The sequence below is a fragment of the Sphaerodactylus townsendi genome, linkage group LG09, assembly GCF_021028975.2.
Source record: "Sphaerodactylus townsendi isolate TG3544 linkage group LG09, MPM_Stown_v2.3, whole genome shotgun sequence".
NCBI classification, from domain to species: Eukaryota; Metazoa; Chordata; class Lepidosauria; order Squamata; family Sphaerodactylidae; genus Sphaerodactylus; species Sphaerodactylus townsendi.
Window position 1 is genome coordinate 51,724,434 of NC_059433.1, and position 19,658 is coordinate 51,744,091.

The window sequence follows — 19,658 nt, forward strand, 5'->3', positions numbered from 1 at the left end:
TGAGTGGTTCCAGGACATCCTGCGGGAGACCCCACCCACTGACAACGTTCTTGATGTTCAGGTAGAATGCTGGGAAACCAGGCTTTCTGAAGCAATTGAGCTTGTTGCTCCAAGATGCCCTCTCTGTCCCCATGCCAGATCAGTTCCTTGGTATACTGAGGAGCTGCAAAGGATGAAATAGGAGCTGAGACAGCTTGAGTGTGTGTGGTGGCGGGTTCATGATGAAGGGTCAAGATGCTTGTACCGGACACTTATGAGATCCTACGAGAGAGCTGTGAAGGAGGCTAAGTGGATCTACTTTGCTTCCTCCATTGCTAATACAAATTCGTGCCCAGCGCAATTATTTAGGCTGATTCGGACGCTTATGACCTCTTCCATGGATCCCAAATCTAAGGAATTGGCAATTAGCTGTGAGGCATTTGCGAGCCATTTTGCAGATAGTCTTGTCCCTCCGGCAGGCCCTTCCTGCCACAATTTACAATAAGGGAACTGGAGGCCCCTTATTGGTTGTTTTTTGCTGCCCTAAGCCCTGCCAGGGAAGGCGGGATATAAATGGAAACATAAATTGTCATCTGAGTTTGGAGGAGTCACTATCAGGAGATGGGGCCTGAATGGTCAAGGGAATTGCCCTCTGATCAGTTTTGCAATTCCTGGGACCATCCTGGGTGGTGGGTGTCTTTGTCATGTTTGTGATTAGTATTGTCAGACTGTCACCTAGAGACCTATCCAGATATAATTATGATCTGGGATACTCTTGCTGGAAGATTAAGCTCAGCAAGTGCTTCTGACCCTTTCCCTTGTCCCAGAATCCCTTCACGTGTGAATGCAAAAGTGCTCTGCATTGCCAGGTGCCCATATCATCTGGGGGGCAGGAACCTGTCAGTGGCGCAAGTGGAGGCAGGAGGCTGCCTGGCAGACCCTTTCCCCAGGAGCACATTCCCCATGTCAGTGCAGCACTTCTCTGGGCCTGCTGATTGCCGTGGGACGGGTCCCTCCCTCAGGGAGCTGTCATGGAAGTTTGGGTGTGTCTGTCTGAGGCATTGGTTCCCCCCCCCCCTTGGGTTTCAAACTATTTCTTCATCTTCTTCCCATGTCTTTCAAGGGGTGGGTATCAGACAGCAGTTGGGAGCTCATCTGCCTACTCCCACCTCTTCCCACCCCTGGATTGGCTCCACTGGCTCTCTCCTCCCCCATTCCTCCATCTCCCCAAATGGATGGCAGCTATCCTGTCAATTAAGGCCCCTACCATACCCCCACCCCTCCATGCCATTTCAGGTCCGAGGGCTGACTTTTTGCTCTCCTGTCCCAGGGCTGGCCATAGCGAACTGCTTCGGAGGCTGTTGCTGTGCCATCCCTGGCACAGTGCAGCTGCCCTCCCCTCAGGATTGTGTTGCCTATTTAGTAAGAAACGTTGGGGTATGCGGTAAAAAGAAAGAATAATAAACAATTTAAGTACATTTGCTTTGATTTTTGTTTTATAGGCAAGGGGTAAAAAAGGAAAGAAAAAGCCTATGTTTTGTTTGTTAAAAATCATACATTCTACAATTAAAAAGAGGTTGAAGATACTGCTTGTAGTCAGTAACAAAAGAATAATAGCAATGATTTTTTAAAAGATTCCAGATTAAGTAAAGTATATTACTTGCTGCTGTTGCTGCTGCACTGAATTTTCATACTTGAACACTGTCATTGTGAAAAGTGGGCTGAGAACCAAAAGAATCCCCTTGGGAAAATGCTGCCTTAGCAGACTTCCACTTTATTTCAAGCCTACTCAGAGTCTCAACATACTGTGCTTTCATCCTATTTTGGGGACTCCTTTCTTCTTTGCTTCATGCGCCAGGAAGATTATGTAGTGAATTAGATAACATCAGTGCTCCACATCACCAATCCAGTTTGACAGTTTCTTTGAAGCCAAATAAAGGTCATTGTCCTCATACTCCGTGGGGAGAAAAAAATGCATCCTTGCTGTTGAGCAGCCAGGTCAGTGCTTCCGATTTTGCTGTGCTTCACAGCAAACTTTTAGCCTTGCTGTTCCAGTTGTGATCACACACAGTTAGGTGTGACTAATTGCAGAAATAACCCAGTACAGATGGATGACAGCCATATGTGGATATGCATCAGTCTTCGTTGTGTCACTCTCAGCCGTCCGATATGCTTCCAGATAATTACTTCCCTCCTCTTCCCACAAAAAGCATCAGCTTGAAAACATTGGTGGCTTCCCCACAGGGATAGGATTCTGTGGTTTCACATTTGCTGGTGCTCCTTGTAACTGCAAGGAGACTTCCTTATGGCACGTTTCCCAGCAATTTCCCTGCCCCAATCCCCCAGAAATTGCTGTGGCCACCACCCTTCTTCTGAGCTACCAGGGCTTTTGCCATTAAAAAAAAATCAGCACTAGAATATCATAATGTTGCTATACTCTTGCAACAGTTAGTGTAGCAAGTTCTCTGAATTCCCATTTAAAAACAAGGAGGTAGGGCTCTATCCCCTTTCCTTGCAAAGATACGACTTCTCCTTATATCTCCACAAGGGGACAATAAGACTTCTTTCTGAGACTTATTTTTTCTAATGGAAACTAGCAACCCCTGGAACTGGAGGAATGTGCCATGATGCTATGGGGAAGCAAGGAAAAATCTACTTCCCAGAGGCATTAAACTTGGGGCAGAGAATCTGTGTGATTAAAAAAAAAAGAAATTAAAATGCTTTAATGAGGACAACAGAATTTGTTTAAAGTGTCCATTTTATAAAGGGCAAAAGATTTCACAACAGATTGCAGATATTTGGGCACCTTAAGTGCCAACTCAGTGCTGCTTACTTTTTTTTTCATTTCAGAAGTTTGTTTATAGGCATAGATTACCAGCCAGATAATTTTTTCCTGCTGAGTTACCCTTTGGTTCCAGCAGAGGGAGCTACATACCAAAGACCAACTGAGACCAGATTTTGCTTCCAGTGTATACTTGGGAATTCTTGGCAGAATAAATCTAAACTATATTCCTGCCATATTTTATAAATGTGCCATTACAGAGAAAGTACAAATATATTTCTCATGAAAGATGTCTACATGGCTGACTCTGCAAAAGAAAAGGAAATATCCGTTTCAGATCCCAACAAAATAAAACAAAAGTCAAGCAGCTCCTTAAAGACTAATGTTTATTTCATTATAAGCTTCATGATTCACATCTTAGTAACTTCCATATATTTCAGGAAGCAAAATGTGATTCCAAGGAATACCAGGTTGGGACCTTGGAGTTTGTCCGTCGAAATACTAACCAAGGCTCATATTAAAATATAAATGTTGTTAGTCTTTAAGGTGCCACTAGACTTTTATTTTGCTACAATAAATTACTATGACCACACCAGCTTTTGTTTGTCTAGTTTCAGGCCACTATGAAGCTGGGGTTGGGGGAATGACAATAGGTATGGCACAGAATTTTGTTCCCATCAGTATCCTTGCAGGAGACATGGTTTTTAGCAAGGATTAGAGCATTTTCAAAGTGAGCCCAGGATTCTATTACAGTTTCCAGACCTGCTTTAGAAATAAGTGGAAGCTGCAGTGGTGGCAAAAAGGGTTGTGTTTACATCTCTCCCTGCCTGAGTCTGAAGTCTTTAAGTATGCTTGAGAGAATGACAGCCACTTCACCTAAAATCTTGTCGGTTTCCACTCCTGCCAGTGGCTTTTTTACCTTCCCCTCACTATGTTGGAGGACTTCCATCCTCAAATGAAGAAAGACCTTTGGATCTTGGGGATAGTTCAAGTCCTTCCAATGTGAATGGGTCTGAAGGATTTCAGATTGGGGAAGGTTGCGTTTTTATTTTTGTTATCTCACTCTGTGGAATGCGCTCAGTACCAGTGAGGGAGTTAAAATACCAATTGTGTGAGAAAAGAGATCTTTATATGCACTGGGGGAACAGATCATAGAGATCATTTGTGTGCGTATATGTGTCATCAAGTCACAGCTGATTTAGAGTGATCCCATAGGGCTTTCAAGCAAGAGACATTTGGAGGTGGTTTGTGATTGCCTGCCTCCATGTCCCAACCTTGGAGTTTGCCCATCAAAATACTAACCAGGGCCAACCTGCATAGCTTCTAATATCTGACTAATCTGGCCTATCCAGATCAGGGCCCTGAGATTCTACTGATCAACACAGTGTAGTATAGAGTGAATCCCATTTTTTTGTCAATCCCAGGATTTTTCAAGCAACCAAGATAAAAAAAAAACCCTGAGAATGCAAGAATAAAGGGGGTGGAGGAAAACCACTTATTAGCATAGAATGACAGCAACAAAATCAGATCTTTATATTTTCTCTTTGTGTTTCCAGCTCTCTGATTACACAACATTGTTCTAACAGATGTTGAAAGATTCAAATAGCCATTTAGGCTCATGCAATGCACTCTCATCTACAATAATTCATTACATTTTAAGACCAAATCATACATTGGCTTACAACTCTTCCCCACATTTCCAAATAAACTTTAGTTAAAGCGGATGCATGGCATGGCATTTTCTCTCCTACCCTAAAAAACAGTGAAGCTTAGCAGGGTAAAGAAGCACTAAGAGCAGTGACAATGCCACATGTCTTCTGTAACTAAATATCACCGGAAGATGCGCAGAGGAAATGTGGGACGGCAATGGCTGTGTATTTCAAACAATGTGGGGTTTAGTCCAGAGGCTGCCTCTGAAGAAGATGTAGATGTTGTTGAGTTGCAGCTGCCTCATGACAAACCCTTCCACAGGGCGATCCAGGCAAGAGATGAGTGGACAGGCAGTTTGACATTGCCTTCCTTGGTGGTCTCACATCCAAGTACTGATTGTGCTTCTGACGTGGCCTGAAATTTCAAGGTTATCTTATGCTGACCTGTTAGGGCTACTTCTAGAATGATGGAATTCAGAAGCCCAATCAAATTCAGAAGCTCATCAAAATTGTAGAGGCCAAAACATGAATTTGATGAGAAATGGGAACTCTGCTTTTTATATGAAGCTGAATCGATCATGTAAATATAAGAACAACTTGAGGATTTATAATTTGATAATGTATTGTCAAAGGCTTTCACGGCCGGAATCACTGGGGTGCTGTGTGGTTTCCGGGCTGTATGGCTGTGTTCTAGCAGCATTCTCTCCTGACATTTATCTCCTGATGCAGGCGAAATGTCAGGAGAGAATGCTGCTAGAACACGGCCATACAGCCCGGAAACCACATAGCACCCCAATTTGATAATGATTAAGATATAAGAGTCTAAGCAGTAAAGGTGCTCCAGAGTCGGTGCATAGAAGACAATAACTTAAAGATTTCATGATGGTTTCTCTGATAATATCAGAATGTCACAATGGGATCCATTGTGTAATGATTACATCAGTATAGACTTGGGTAGATATCTTTTTGTGTTCTGCTCCTGTCTTTACTGAAGTATCTTTTCTATATTTGTCAAATATACTATGAAAATTAATAAAAAGGTTTTTTTAATCGTAGAGTTCAGATCAGAGCTCTTAACTTCAGCTCCAGTGTATGGAAAGCTGCATAAATAATATTGCATTTCACGTATTCTGCAGTGAGAATAATTTGGTGAGGAATTAATAAACCTTAAAACAACTGTTCCATTTTTTAAAAGGAAAAAATAAGGCAGTTTTTAAAAACCTTTTTTTTTCATTAACCAGTAAGGAACATTGACATTCATGAAGTTTCCTTATACTGAGCCAGACTATGGGTCTACTCCAGAGGTGTCCAACTCTGGCACGTCAGATTTCATGGACTACAGTTCCCATCAGCCCCTGCTGGCATGGCCAATTGCAAATTGTAGTCCATGAATATCTGAAGCGCCAGAGTTGGACACCTCTGGTCTACTCTGACTGGCCGTGGTTGTCCAGGTTCTCAAGCCCAGGTCTTTCAAGTCAGCTACTCCCTGATCAATGTGCTTTGTTGAGTTTTTAAAAAATTATTTTACATTTGAAATTTATTTTAAATTTATTTGAAAAATAATTTTTAATTTGAACTCATGTCTTTATGAACAAGATCCCTTTAGTTACTTCACATATCCCTCCCATTGTATGCTGTTCAGCTCCTGTTTTTGCTGGCATGTTCATCTGGCAATGTTAACTAACAAAAAGAGTTATGCATTAGCTTTCCATCTGGATTATCCTACTATTTGGCGTGACATGATCTGTTTTCTGACCATTGTGCAGCTGCAGTGTTTTGAAGGGGGCAGCACTGGCGTGGTCTCTCTTGTCAGGCATACTCATCCACATGTACCTTCTTTTTCTAGACCCAAGGAGCAGGCTCCCCTCGTTCTTCTCCCAGCCACACTATCAGTCGGCCTATTCCTATGCCCATCAGATCTGCATCTGCTTGCTCTACTCCAGCCCACACACCTCAAGACTCTCTGACAGGTGTGGGAGGAGATGTGCAGGAAGCTTTTGCACAAGGTGAGCTGGGTGAACTGTCCTCCTTTACAAAGAAGCGATGATCAGATATAGTGAGTAAATATGCTGCTGTTTAATCATGGTCTGCTTTCACACAGAGGATTTTCCCCGCTTCTACCACCCAATTGGTACTGTTTTTTCCACGATTCCACATAATGTCGTTTTGATTTGTGCACAAATCATTAGCAGCCCATTCTTCTCATGGATAAGATAACTTCATTTTAAACCTTACAAAAACAGGTGTTCCCCAGCAGAACATTATTACCACAAGAATTATCAAAAATCTTCAAGACAAACTATTCGTTGTTTTAATGGAAGGAAACACCCCCTTTTTCTCTCTTCCTTCCTTTACATTAGGTGTCCGTAAACTGTTCTGTTCCTTGGATTCCTCTCTCACACACATTGAGTCACTGACTGGTGTTGCTGCCACCAACAAAACTTTTTTTTAAAAAATATTAATTGGAACATCATAGTAGTCATTGTCAAGAGTAGGATGCTATGTCTTTCCTCCAGCCTTCATGATTTGTCCTGTTTGGGGATTAATGACCTTCAAAGTGAGGACTATTCTCTTTGTTTCTACTAAATAGAAACACTGCTCCTCAGGACCTTGTCCCCGCCCATGTAGTAAAGCTGCACCCTAACCCCCCCATTAATGAATTGCTTCCATCAGGCTTTATAGTCCAGTACTGGACATTCTTCACACCCTTGATGAATTTCTTATTAGTTTTCTGCATAGGAAAGCTCCCGCCCTCCCCTGCTGCTGTGGTATTGGCTGGTGAATGAATTCTTTCCACTGTTGCACCAGTGCAGAAAAGACTCTCTCTCTGCCTGGTTAATAATCTTTAAAGTTAGAATAATTCTGTATGTTTCTACTAATTTGAAACTCCTTCCCATATGAAAGCATCCCTCTCCTAGGTAATGAATTACTTCCAGTTGGTCTCTACACTCCAGTACTGGGAAAGCCACCATATCTTTTTTTTAGTAGATTGTGTCCTAGAATAGCACAATTACACTTTTCTCACATTAGCAATGTATGCATTGAGAGAAGCCAGGCTGCCGGAAGAGCAACACTGGGATCTTTGTTTCTCCCCTTGCAGCAGTTCAGATGTCCTGTGTCAAAACAGTAAGCAACTCTGATTGGAGATATGGGCTTCTTGTGGGCAGGAGTTGGAAAGTAGTGCATCTGTCGGTGCCCCTATTCAACCCTCACCCCTTAATGTACAGTCCAGCTCTGGGGAAGCCATCCCCGCTCCCCGCCCCGCCCCCCATTAATTCATTTCTTACAAAACCATGCAGTTGTGATAATCTTGCCCACCACTGTGTATGTACCACACATTTTATTAAAAGAGTAGGTGGAGAATCATGAAAATCACATGACAACACAGCAGCTGAGCAGGGAGATTCAACATGCATTGGGTGTGAAAGGGAAACAGTGACTAACAACAGATTGCCCTGAGCAGTCTGGACCCTCTGTTGCAAAGGCATTTTTACCCACAATGGTGCCAGCAACTTGACCACTGTGCTTGACTACCCTGGTGTGTGAATGCAGCCATGGTGAGAACTTGTACTCTACAGCTCTATTATTATTTCTGCCCACACTGCACATATCCTATATATATATGTGAAAACAGACTTATAATCTAAGAAAGTATTTTAAAAACCTTACATTTAGGACAAGTAATATTTAGTAGGATTGCTGCATAAATGGGGAGGGGGGATAGAATACAAATTAACTTGGCTCATCAGTTAAAGAGTCCCAACATCTTTTATTAGTCAAAAACAAAATGGTGCATTGTATTTTTCTGACCATAGTATTATACTTCAGCATAATGTGCTGTTATGCTCTGTATTGCATAATAAAATGGTGATTTTTCAGGCTTGATTGCCCAGAGCCTTTTTCATCTGGCCCTTTAACAAAGTAATTCTTTAATCACAAGCACTCATTTCCCTGTGTGATTTAGGAGGGCAGAACAGAGCAGCCAGGTGTAGAAGAGGTCATGAGGAGGAGAATATATATCTGTAGTTCATCCAGGTAGTGGAGAAAAATAGCACTTCTCAGATTTATGCTGATTCATTGGAAGTGGAAGATAAAAATTCATTTCAAATCAGCTAAATTAAACTTGGGTAGATTCACAAATCAGTTTGTTTCTTTACTAAATGGAGAGTTACATTTTGCAATTCTGCTTTCAACAAATCACCCAAGGTAGCATACAGTCATAAAATATAATCATATGCAATGAAATATCAAAGAGCTGTTTTAATGCTTGGACATGCCCAGAGGGACATTTGTGGTTTTTTCCTTACTAACTGGTCATCGTATTTTGGATTGTCTCTTCAGTTTCAAAACCACATTGGAGGGGGGCGGCTATTCAAAACATGCCAGCATAAAGCAGCTTTGGGCACCTAGAACTAGTTGTACCGTGCTTAGAATTCTAGCCATTGTCTTTGACTCTGGCTTAGCGGCCGTTACTTAAATGAGGCAGCCCTTGCTATGCAGTACAGCAAAACAAAAAACACATCCAAATTGGTGTTTCACAACCCTCTCTCCTTACAAAGAACTTTTATTTTAATTTGCGACATGACTGTCTTAATTATGTTCTAAGCTGTCAACCTTGTATCACATTAAAGAGCTCAAACAAATCTAATTGGCCAGAAACAGATGAGTCCTTTGCTTCTCTTCTCTTCTCTTCTCAGGCACAAGAAGAAATTTAAGAAATGACTTACTGGTAGCAGCAGATTCTATTACCAATACTATGTCTTCACTGGTGAAAGAACTGAACTCAGGTCTGATACTTTAAAAGTGTAATTATGTTCTTCTCATTCAACTTCTTTTAAAAAGTACAGTGGGTGGGAGCAAAAACTTATGTTTTATGCAACAATTTTTAACAAATCAAATATATGAAAGTCAAAGTATCAAGTCAGTTACCCCAATCTAAGATGTGGAAATATAAGCGGGGGTAATCCCTTGTGCGAAGTTACATGATTTAATTGTACTTAGATAATTCAGGAAGTGGTTCTGAAAAGCAGTCCAAATCTAAGCAGGGATTTGCCCAGGAAGGCAAGGAGCCATGCCACTGTTTTGACTATGACTTCATGCCAGTCCTGCTAATCACCTGCTTTGCTACTGAGGTTAATAGAAATCTCTGTGGTGATTAGCATAGTCCCTGTGTAGTTCAGAAATAGTAGGTACACTAAGCCATTACACCTGGCACCTCAACAAATTGACTTTCTGCAAACAACGAGGGCGCACAACAGAAATACTTAACTCTGTAGCTAACATCGGGCTGTATTTATGGCCATTTGAATTGTAAACTTAATCAGTGCTAGAAATCAAAATAGAAACAGACGAGTATAGATAATCACAGTACCATCATCACTCTTCTTCCTACAGAAGCCGGGAGTGAGACAGAGAGTAATGTGGACTCTGAGTTTGGTCGAACCCATTTTGATGATCTTGTTCCATCACCAACTTCTGAAAAGGCTTTCCTTGCACAGATCCATGCCCGGAAGCCAGGATACCTTCACAGCGCAGCAGCCAGTGGGACCATTCGCAGTGATATGTGGGTATCCACTATCTTTTTTGTTGTTCTTACAAATTGCCTTCAGTAAAGCTCTAAAGCAAAGTGGTGATGGTTTGTGTACTTGAAATAAATTTCGTTACACCAAAAATACCAAGTTGAATGTAAAAATAATTCATTTTTTAAAAGGTTGAAAAAACAGCTGTGCCATGGTTTTGATTTGGAAATTTAGCACTGAATATTTACCGCCACAACTGTAGAATGCAATTTGGTTTCAGTCCAAATGTCTGTATAGGTACATCAATTTGGCAGCTGCCGAACATAAAAGAGAGGAAAGTAGAATCTCCATTTGATGGGATAGAAATATTCCTATATTTTGAGATTAGAAGGAGATGCCGTCTTCTACTGAAGATTATTGATGAAAGAGTAAAGTCTCACCAGGATTTTAGATGTAAAGAGCATAGAACTGCAGGTGTGAGCCCTCAACAACAAGAGCCCCTCTCACCCTTCCTAATTAACTGAGATTGGTGCAACCTAAGGTGAGATCCTTAATGGGAGTCATTTGAAACTGTCTGCTGGCAGGAGGATTTTTGCCCACTGAGCATAACCCTCTTGTCTTTCCCCCAGCAGCCTAAGATGCCCCACAGAATGTTTCTTCTGGAAGACAGGGAGGCCCAGAACAGCATGAAGTAGGAATCAGAGTTCTGCCACAGGAAGGGGGAATCAGTGAAAATTCCCTCTGTCCATCAGTGGAAATCCTCCATGGAATCAAACCCATTGACAGAAATATAAAGAAACACTCAGCTAATCACACATGACCAAGAAGATTCTGGTTTTCCCCCTCAAAATGCAGCTCCTATGCCACAGGGGTGAACTGTTTTAGAAACTGGGGAAGCATTCAAAAACAGTCAAAGGTACAACATGGAAATTCATAATTGAAAGAAAAAGTCCGAAAATCAAATTTTTATTATTTTTATCTTGGCTTTTATATGTTATTATTGACTATCTAAATTTTCTACAGATGGCTCCACTATTGGAGATCAGGAGTGCTAGTTTCATACCTGATGTGCCAGTGCATTATTTTGTCTTGGCTCTTTCTACTTCATATGTTTGACAGTGAATAATATGAGTTGTGCAGTCTGTATTTACCCACTTTCTGCATTTTCCTGGGAAAGTGGTACTTGTCTTTCCTCAAGACACTTCCTGTGTTATCAGTTGTGCATCCCAGAGACATACAGGACATATAGGTACAGTCCTTCCTGGACTGTACCACTTCAGACTACAGATGTTGGAGACTGCGTTTTTGAATGCAGCACATATTTTAAAACAGAAACCGCCTTACATTTAGTAACCTCTGACACACTAGAAAGAGGGCTAGGCTAGAATTTCTGTCGTTGACCTGGTGGTTTCTCTGATGCAGAGAATTCTTTCCATGAAGAAGCACTCACATGAAGAAGCACTCATGAAGAAGCACTCTCTCAGATAATTTCATGGAATGTGTTGCTTATCCTCAACATGCATTACATGAGGGAATTATAGACATTTGGAAGATGAAAAGTGACAGAAGATGCAATGATATAAAACCACACCTTTGAAGAAAAGTGTATTTCAGTCCCATCCACAGGCTAGGCGGCCAGCAATGGCACCACAGCCACACCTCCACCTTGCCTCTCCCAAAGGGGCTTCCCGGTACTGCCACTGCTGAGAAGTCCCAATCCCACCTTATTCCATGGGCAGAGGTCCTGTAAGTCGGGACTTTCAGCTGTCAACATAAAATGGCAACTGGCTGGGAAGAAGCCAATTAATGTTGTCTCCTCCCCGGCCATGCCCCTGGTCTGCCCTTGCTATGCCCACAGCGGAGTTGTGACACTGGCACAGCCTCCAGCGCTGCACTCCAGCACCAGGAGAGGATGGCAGCGCCTGCACAGTGGCAGAATCATCTTTCTGCCAATGTAACTGCCCTGGGAGGACATTCCTGTCAGCGGACACCCGCCCTGCTTTCACCCCTCCCCCCCCCTTTGGATGGGGGTTCTGAGTTTTTCTTTGTGTAAAATATGTAGCTAAAAGAAAACCCTCTCAAACCTTTCTGGGAGCTACTTATTCATAATTGTCTTTAGGGTTACAGAAGATGGAGACCCCTACGTCAGAGCAGATGAGGAAAACTATGAAAATGATTCTGTACGCCAGCTCGAGAATGAGCTCAAGATGGAGGAATATTTGAAACAAAAGCTACAGGATGAAGCATATCAGGTAATACAATTGCAACAAAATTATCTAAATTAAATTTAAACTAATGAATCCAGTGATAGGTTTTCTTCTTGTTGAATCACAACGATATTATATAGGTGTCAGTTTCCAGCTAACACTGAAATAATAATACTAAAATCTACTTATTTTTCTGTGTAAGAATAATAATGATATTGTCTAAAATGGTTTATTTTTCATTTGTTTTATTAGTCAATAAAGTCATTTTATTAGACAAGTAGTTATTGTTTTATTAGTTAATATAGTAAGATAATTGGTTTACTATATAACTGAGCAGCTTGTTCCTGATAACAAATAAAGGACTCTGGGAGATGTAGTCCAGAGGGTTTAGATCAGTGGTTCTCAACCTTCTTAATGCCGCGACCCTTTAATACAGTTCCTCATGTTGTGGTGACCCCCAACCCTAACATTTTACAGATGGAGAACACTGATGCAGAGAGTCTTAGGCGACCCCTGTGAAAGGGTTGTTCAACCCCCAAAGGGGTCCCGACCCACAGGTTGAGAACCACTGGTTTAGATGTAGGCGAGAGGCCATTTATCATGAACAGAGGGGCTCATAGAACTACAACTCTCAGACTTCTCACTCAGCCAATAACATTTTTTAAAACTCTGGGGTCCTTGCTGGGCTGTTGGGCGAGGGGAGGCCTCTCCAAACCTGGAATGGCTCTAGTTCAGGTGGTGAGAGCAGGGCTGTGGAGAGCGGTCTCACCATGCCCACTCAAAGCACTTCAGGTAAACTACCAAGAATTAGACCAGTGGGAGTGGAAAGAAAGAGAGTTAGAGTAGGGGCAGAAACAGAGAAAGCTAGCGTATGCGGCCAGAAAGAGACAACAAAAGCTTCAGTAAGGTGGCAGAAACATACCAAATAGAGTGTTGGGATACTCCAGTCGAAACCCACTCAGTAACTCTGTCTAGGATTGCACTGTTAAACTATTAAAAGGCAAAAATAAGAAGCTAGAAAAGCAGTATGTACATGGAGCAGAAAGTAAGATGGTGCCAAGTAGTATTAGTAATTTTGCTCTATTTCTGTGTTCTGAGACTCCTAACTGGCCAGATTTTGACTAAGACTTGCCTTACCAACCAATTACATTTCTTTTGTACTATGAAGTGCAATACTTGAGCAAGAGCTCCAAGAGAGTCCCAGATGCTCTGAACTTGTAGCAAATGGAATCTGTATTCAGCTGAATGAATCTAATGCCTACCTTTCCACACACCTGTTTCTTGCATGCAAAGTTCTGTAACTCATACAACATTACTGCATGTCTGCACTCTTTCGCCTTCTTGTGTTCTGCTACAAGAATGCTGGTTTGACTGCTCACATATTCTGCTTTTGCTTTCTTCTTTATGCACAGGTCAGCTTGCAAGGATGAGTACTCTATCCTTGTATCACTCTCCTCTGAAGTAAGTATTATTGTGGGACTGTGGTCTACTACTGGTTGTATCAGCCAGCCACTTCAAGGAGGGGGGAAGTGTTTGTGTGAGAGACACCACCAACCCAACTCCCAAAGTAGATTATTGGCAAATTCAGATGCCCGACCTCTCTGCTGCCCTCCCTCGTGCAACCTAAGAGTAGGGAAGTTCATCAGCAAAATGAAAGATTCAGTTGGTGTGTCGCTCTGCTGCCTTATTGCTGGGGTAGGCAAGGAATACATAAGCTTACATGAGAGGAAGTTCTACTCATGTACGTCTATAAACTGAGACCAGCAAAATTAGGATTCTCACTCTTGTGTGCACATTTCTACCTCTCTTTCTATCTGAAGTATTTCAAGTAGAGAGGAGAAGCAAAGTCAGAGGCCCTTTCCGCACGGGCCAAAAACAGCGCCCTAGGGACGGCAAAAACGCCATCCCTAGGGAGCTGTTCGCATGGGGGGCGCTGCTGCATTGCAGCAGCGCCGCCCTCACTCCCCCCCCCAGTGGCGCGAAGCCGCTGTTTCCCAACCTCGCTCCCCGAGTGAGGTTTTCCAGAAACAGCGGCTTCCAGCAGCTGGAAGGCGCCATGTCCCCTGCAGCATCCCTGCAAGCCTACCTCATCTCCTGGCTTCCGGCTCGTCGCAGAGGCCAGGGGACACGCCCCCCTGGCCTGCGACTCCACAGCCGTCTCTCCAGCCTGTGGGGGCATGTCCCCTGGCCTCTGTGACGAGCCGGAGGCCAGGGGACAAGGTAAGCTTGCAGGGACGGCGCAGCCTGTGCGAAGGCTGCACCACCACCTGCCGCCCTCCCGGGACCATCCGTACAAACGGTCCCCGGGGGGGTGCGTTGGCGTCGTTTACGCTGACGCACCCCCGCACTGTTGTGGTGCAGAAAGGGCCAGAGAGAAGGTTGGCAGCTGGGGAACAAATGGCTCTAAATGTCCAGATTAAGCTTCCATACTGGTAGTTGGTACTTTCAATCTAGTAAACTTATATGAACGAAACTTTGGTTGTCTGGTAGAACACATTTAGAATGTGCATGTGACATGACCTGAGTAGATAATGCATATGAGATAACCAGTTGTTGTACACAGCTAATTGCCTGCGACTGGAGCTGGATCAATGCCAAAGTATCAGGAACTTCAGACTGTTGTACACTTACAAAGAGGTACATACAGAGTTGTACTCCCCTCCCAATGAAGTCATCACAAAAGTCCATTTGCATAGGAATTCCATCCATGCCATGATGCAGATGGGGATTCAGTTGTCTATATATATATATATATAAAGCTCACAGTGTATTTGTTAGTGGTAGTATAACTCAGTAACTGCTGGGCCAATACCTCTGAAAATTCCCAGCCACTATAGTCAGCCAGGTGAGAGTGTTTTTAGATGTGCACATACCTGAAATTTCACACCTGGCCCAGATAAAACGCCTTTTTCCTGGTGCTCCATGGTGAAGGACATGCAGCTGCCTGTGTGTAACTGTCACCCTTAGAATGTTTGTGCAGCTTAGAATGTTCGCTCAAATGGCCAGATATAAGCAGTGAAAACAGTACATAGGCAGTAACTCGAGTGGAAGTGAAACACACACACACGCATACACACGAGGGAGAGGGAAGGGAGGGAGAGGGAGCGAGGGGTGGTATGCAAGGGAAGAGAGGGAGGGAGAGAAAAGGGACAGAGGGGAGGCATGCAAGGGAAGAGAAGTAAGAGAGGGGAGACAGTGAGGGGTGGCATGCAAGGGAGGGGAGGCAGGGGGCCCAGCATCTTGATATGACCCACCCACCCTAGTGGAAGGGAAGGGAAGGGAAGGGAAGAAGGGGGAGGGGTGGCATGCAAGGGAAGAGAAGTGAGGGAGGGAAGAGAGTGAGGGGCGACATGCAAGGGTCAGGAGGGAGGGGCCAGACACCCTAGATTCCCTGAATACTGCGGTTACAGTTAAGAAAACCAGGCATGCATTACTCAGGAGTAAACTCGGTAAAGCAACCGTGACATACTTTGCATGGCTTCGTCGCCCCCCTCAGAGGGTTTCCTCAGAAGCGACACCCATTGCTACCAACCAAACTTACTCCCAGGTAAGGGATCATGACCAGCCAGCCTAGATGTGTGGGAGAGGTGCCTTTCCATTCCCCCCCCCCAGGAATGCGGGCACACACATCAATGACATCGCACAGTATTAGGCTGCGGTTTGCATGAGCACGTACTGCTGGCCTCTGCAATTGATTTGCTGCTACTGTTCCTTTCCCATTTCACCACAATAAGCCACAGCAACGCGTGGCCGGGCCCCGCTAGTTTTAAACTAAAATAACATATTGTTGGGTTGCGTTGGTATAACATGAACGATATGAGCTGTGCACAGTGTCTGTGTATTACAAAAGTGGCTGCCATCCAGTTCTTTTGAACGTGTCCCAACAGACAAGCTACAGTCAAACAGACAATGGAAGCAACGTGAGAACTGACAAGGAGGAGAGCTGTACTCCCACTGCTGACAGAGAGAGCTTGCCTGCCAACTTCACAGAAGATGCGCAACAACAAGAGCAACACCTCTGACATCAGATCAACCAACTCGTTTTTGAAGACTGTAGCACATTACTTTTATTCTACAAGTTGTAGTTTGTAGATGTTTGTTTTGATGTTCTATGTGCTTAAACCCCATCAGTTTTGGTGGGATTAAGGTTCATAATCAGATGCAGATTGGCAGCCTTAGATTGCAATTTGTTTTACAGTCTTTCTGCAAAAACGGAGAAAGACTTGTGCAAAATGCACTAAGAGTATCTCTATGATTTAGGGCTACTACATAACTTAGGAATGTTTTCTTTTGAAGTAATCTAACAAATCAGCCATACAAGTTTGTGTAAATATTTTCTTTCCAAATAGATATCATATACAAAAGGCAACATTCAAATGATATAGAATCTAGTTTTTAAAATCAGCACAGATCTTCTTAAAACTGTGAACTATGTTTTGAAATACTCGTTGCTAAAGCTGTTTATAAACCACAGGTGCCATAAGATCCCTAAACTGACTCACGTTATGTATACTCTTCCATGGTATTGTTTTATTGCTGTTTTATAGCTTTAGTAAGCATGTGTTCCTTCACTTTTCTCCATTCTTCATATACTGTTTGTTGAGGCCTTCAGCTTTAAATGTACAGGCTTTAAAAGTGCGCTTGCAACTATTATCTTTTATTTCTGAATGTGCGTTGCCTTAGCCAGCCACCAGATGTTCTGCATGCATTCTTGGAAATGTGTAGTGAGACTTTCTTTCAGGCAGAATGGGGAATTAGCTGTCTATGAAAAGCACAGGAAAGAAGTGTGTCCATTAAAAAAAAGAATTACAAAGGTGTCCCTTTAACATCCTGTTTCAATTATGATGGGGGAAAACAGAGAGGTTTTTTATGTTAGGGTTATAAAAAGGCAAATAACGTTGTAATGAGATTTCCCACCCACTGCTATACTGTGAATTAACTAGTAACATCGACACCAAATCTCTTTTCGCTTAGAACAAAATGGAAATGTCCAGGGACCCACTAAAGTACTTCATTCATGGTGCAAGTATCAGAACTCCAAGCATCTATTTAGAGCAGGTTCTCCGGTTTAACAGACGCAGTATAGAAAGAGTGCTGTTGAGAACAAATATATTTAACTTCAGTTAAGCTAGTCCCAAAGAGTTTGCATATCATTTGTCTGAATTAGAAATTTACCCTTTCTGCTAATTCTTCTTGGGATGAGCATCTGGTAAAAATCTTATATTCAGTAATTACTGCTACTTTTTACATATGCACAAAATCATTTGCTGCTCCTGGCCATCTTCCTCCTTGTGTGCGTTTCAACATTATCTCTGAGGGGTCAAACTCATGCATTTCAGACCACTGGAGAAAATAAAATATGTTTCCATAGCGACACCTCCCACCCCACCTTTGCAATAACTAACCTTTACTGCTGTGATATCTGCCAGCCGGCAAGGTAGGCACTATACATAACCTGTGACAGCTTACCTCTCCTACACCCTTCTCTCAGGAACCAGCTTCTCTCTCCTAGTGCCTAGCACTCAGCAAATAACACTTACTACAGTAGATTGGCATATGTTGCTGATAGCTCAGGATAACAGTCAGGCATTTCCTGAAGAGAGACAAAATGGACAAAACCACAACCACACCTGAATGACCAAATCTAGCCACAGAACTAAATGTGGAGTAATAACCATGTTGCTTTAACACCAACGTTTGTTTACATGCCCACACTGCATCTAGGGCCCATGTCTCTGTCTAGCCATTTCCAGAGCTATGTAGCACTATGGAAAATCTCCACCCAACAACTCATGCATTATTCCCTTAAGCCTCATTTTGGCTCAAAATCCCAAGCAGAGCTCTAGGTGGCCTCAAATTCTGGAACTCCAGATAAAGCACTTTTTTTTTTAGAAAAAAAATGTGTCTCTCCTGAAACAAAACCTAGTTTTACCACATCATCCAGCTGCTAAGATGGTTATGACTCAGACTCATGCTCTTCCCCAATCTCTGTGCTGTATACGGTGGGGAAAAGGAAATGTGCTTTTGCTCCCTACCTACCTGACATGACTGCCCCACCCCTGAAGCCAACAATCTATGCATGGACATTATATTTGAATGGGATTATATGCATATAAAAGCCCATGCACACAGACCCAGATTACGTGCTGGAATTCATTTCTGGCATAAACCATGTTCAGGTCTGTACATGTTGGATTTTATGTGCTTAAGACCTACACAAGCAGTACACAATATGATGTGGCTGTTAAGGGGAGACATGGTAGACAGGACACATGTAGGAAAGAGATTAGGGAAGTGCATCCTGCAAACTGGATCTGTGTTTTAGCCCACTTTGTCCTTGTTTGTTTGTTAAAATGTGTTGGGTTGTGAACATTAAAGTTATTGAATTGGTTGAATTGGCCTCTTGTGTGTCTTTATGGCCAACAACTGCAGCCAAAAACTCTTTGTGGATTGTCAGTGGAAAGGTAGTTAAGGGGCAAGAATCAGAATGTGAAGAATTGGGTTCTTGAATGTGGAAAGGAAAGATGGAGAATAGATTCTCTGTAAGTAATGTTAACTTAAAAACTGCATTAAAAGGTGTGTGGCCTTTGTTGTGATAATATGTATTTTCTTATATGCATGAGTAAAAATGTTACATCATTATTTAGCACAGATGTCTGCCTTTACTTTAATCATCTTCTCCCATCCTTATTAGTTTCTTAAAATTGCTGTAGATATATCTTGTAAATACTGCAACCTCAGGTTGCTACAGTAACGTTGGTTCAATTCAGTGCAAGCAGCCTAAAACAACAAGCACTTCGCTGTTTCTGGAGAAGAAAGGGCATTTTTACTTGCGAACCAAAAATGTATGAAGAGTTACATCTTGAAGCTACTAACTGTCTGACATTTTTAACTACTGTTATTTCACACCAGTCCAGACAGACACACAATAAAAGATTCACAATATTCATTGGTATTGTAAACAGAACTATTATTGTATGGGGTTTTTGTATTGCCGCTAAGTATTGTTTTGTGTGTGTGTGTGTGTGTGTGTGTTCAAGCCTACTGGGGACATGTTATATTTTGAAGTGATTAAACTATTTAATTGTGTGTCTATATTTTGGAATGGAATTATTTCTTCATTAAAAAAAGATTTTTAAAAGTAATTCATCAATGCTTAGTTGCTGTCATTTCAATTGATTAAAATACTTTTTTTCCTAGCATCAAGAGAAGTCTTCTTCAGGTTCATTTATTTCATCTATTGCCCACCTTTCTCACGGAGGCCTTTTCCGCATGGGCCAAAAAACATGAGTTCAGGATGGTAAAAAACCCATTTGGGGAGGGGGAACTTCGCATGGATCCCGCCCCTAAAGCGAATCTGCTCCAGTGTTATTTCCATCAAACCGGGTTTTTTGAGAATCACACTATTCATGAGTCTTTTGAAAAATCCTGAGCTGCAGCCGCTTGCGAGTGAATGGCTGGGCAGGAGGCACTTCATTTGGCTACGCTTTCTTTCTTTTAATTTCCCGGTTTACATCTGTGT

The 19,658-nt window shown here is 42.5% G+C and overlaps 1 protein-coding gene across 28 annotated transcripts in view; it reads left to right on the forward strand.

Annotated features, from left to right (window-relative positions):
• The window catches only part of DTNA (dystrobrevin alpha), a 233,861-nt gene extending 214,580 nt beyond the window's left edge, over window positions 1-19,281 (forward strand). For all 28 annotated transcript variants that reach the window (XM_048507242.1, XM_048507244.1, XM_048507245.1 and 25 more), the window contains 6 exons: window positions 6,257-6,416; window positions 9,108-9,197; window positions 9,805-9,973; window positions 12,049-12,181; window positions 13,549-13,597; window positions 16,024-19,281. In XM_048507242.1, coding sequence (XP_048363199.1) covers window positions 6,257-6,416; window positions 9,108-9,197; window positions 9,805-9,973; window positions 12,049-12,181; window positions 13,549-13,566 — 570 coding nt within the window. In that variant the 3' untranslated portion in view covers window positions 13,567-13,597; window positions 16,024-19,281. The remainder of the gene's footprint in view (window positions 1-6,256; window positions 6,417-9,107; window positions 9,198-9,804; window positions 9,974-12,048; window positions 12,182-13,548; window positions 13,598-16,023) is intronic.
• Window positions 19,282-19,658: the final 377 nt, after the last annotated feature.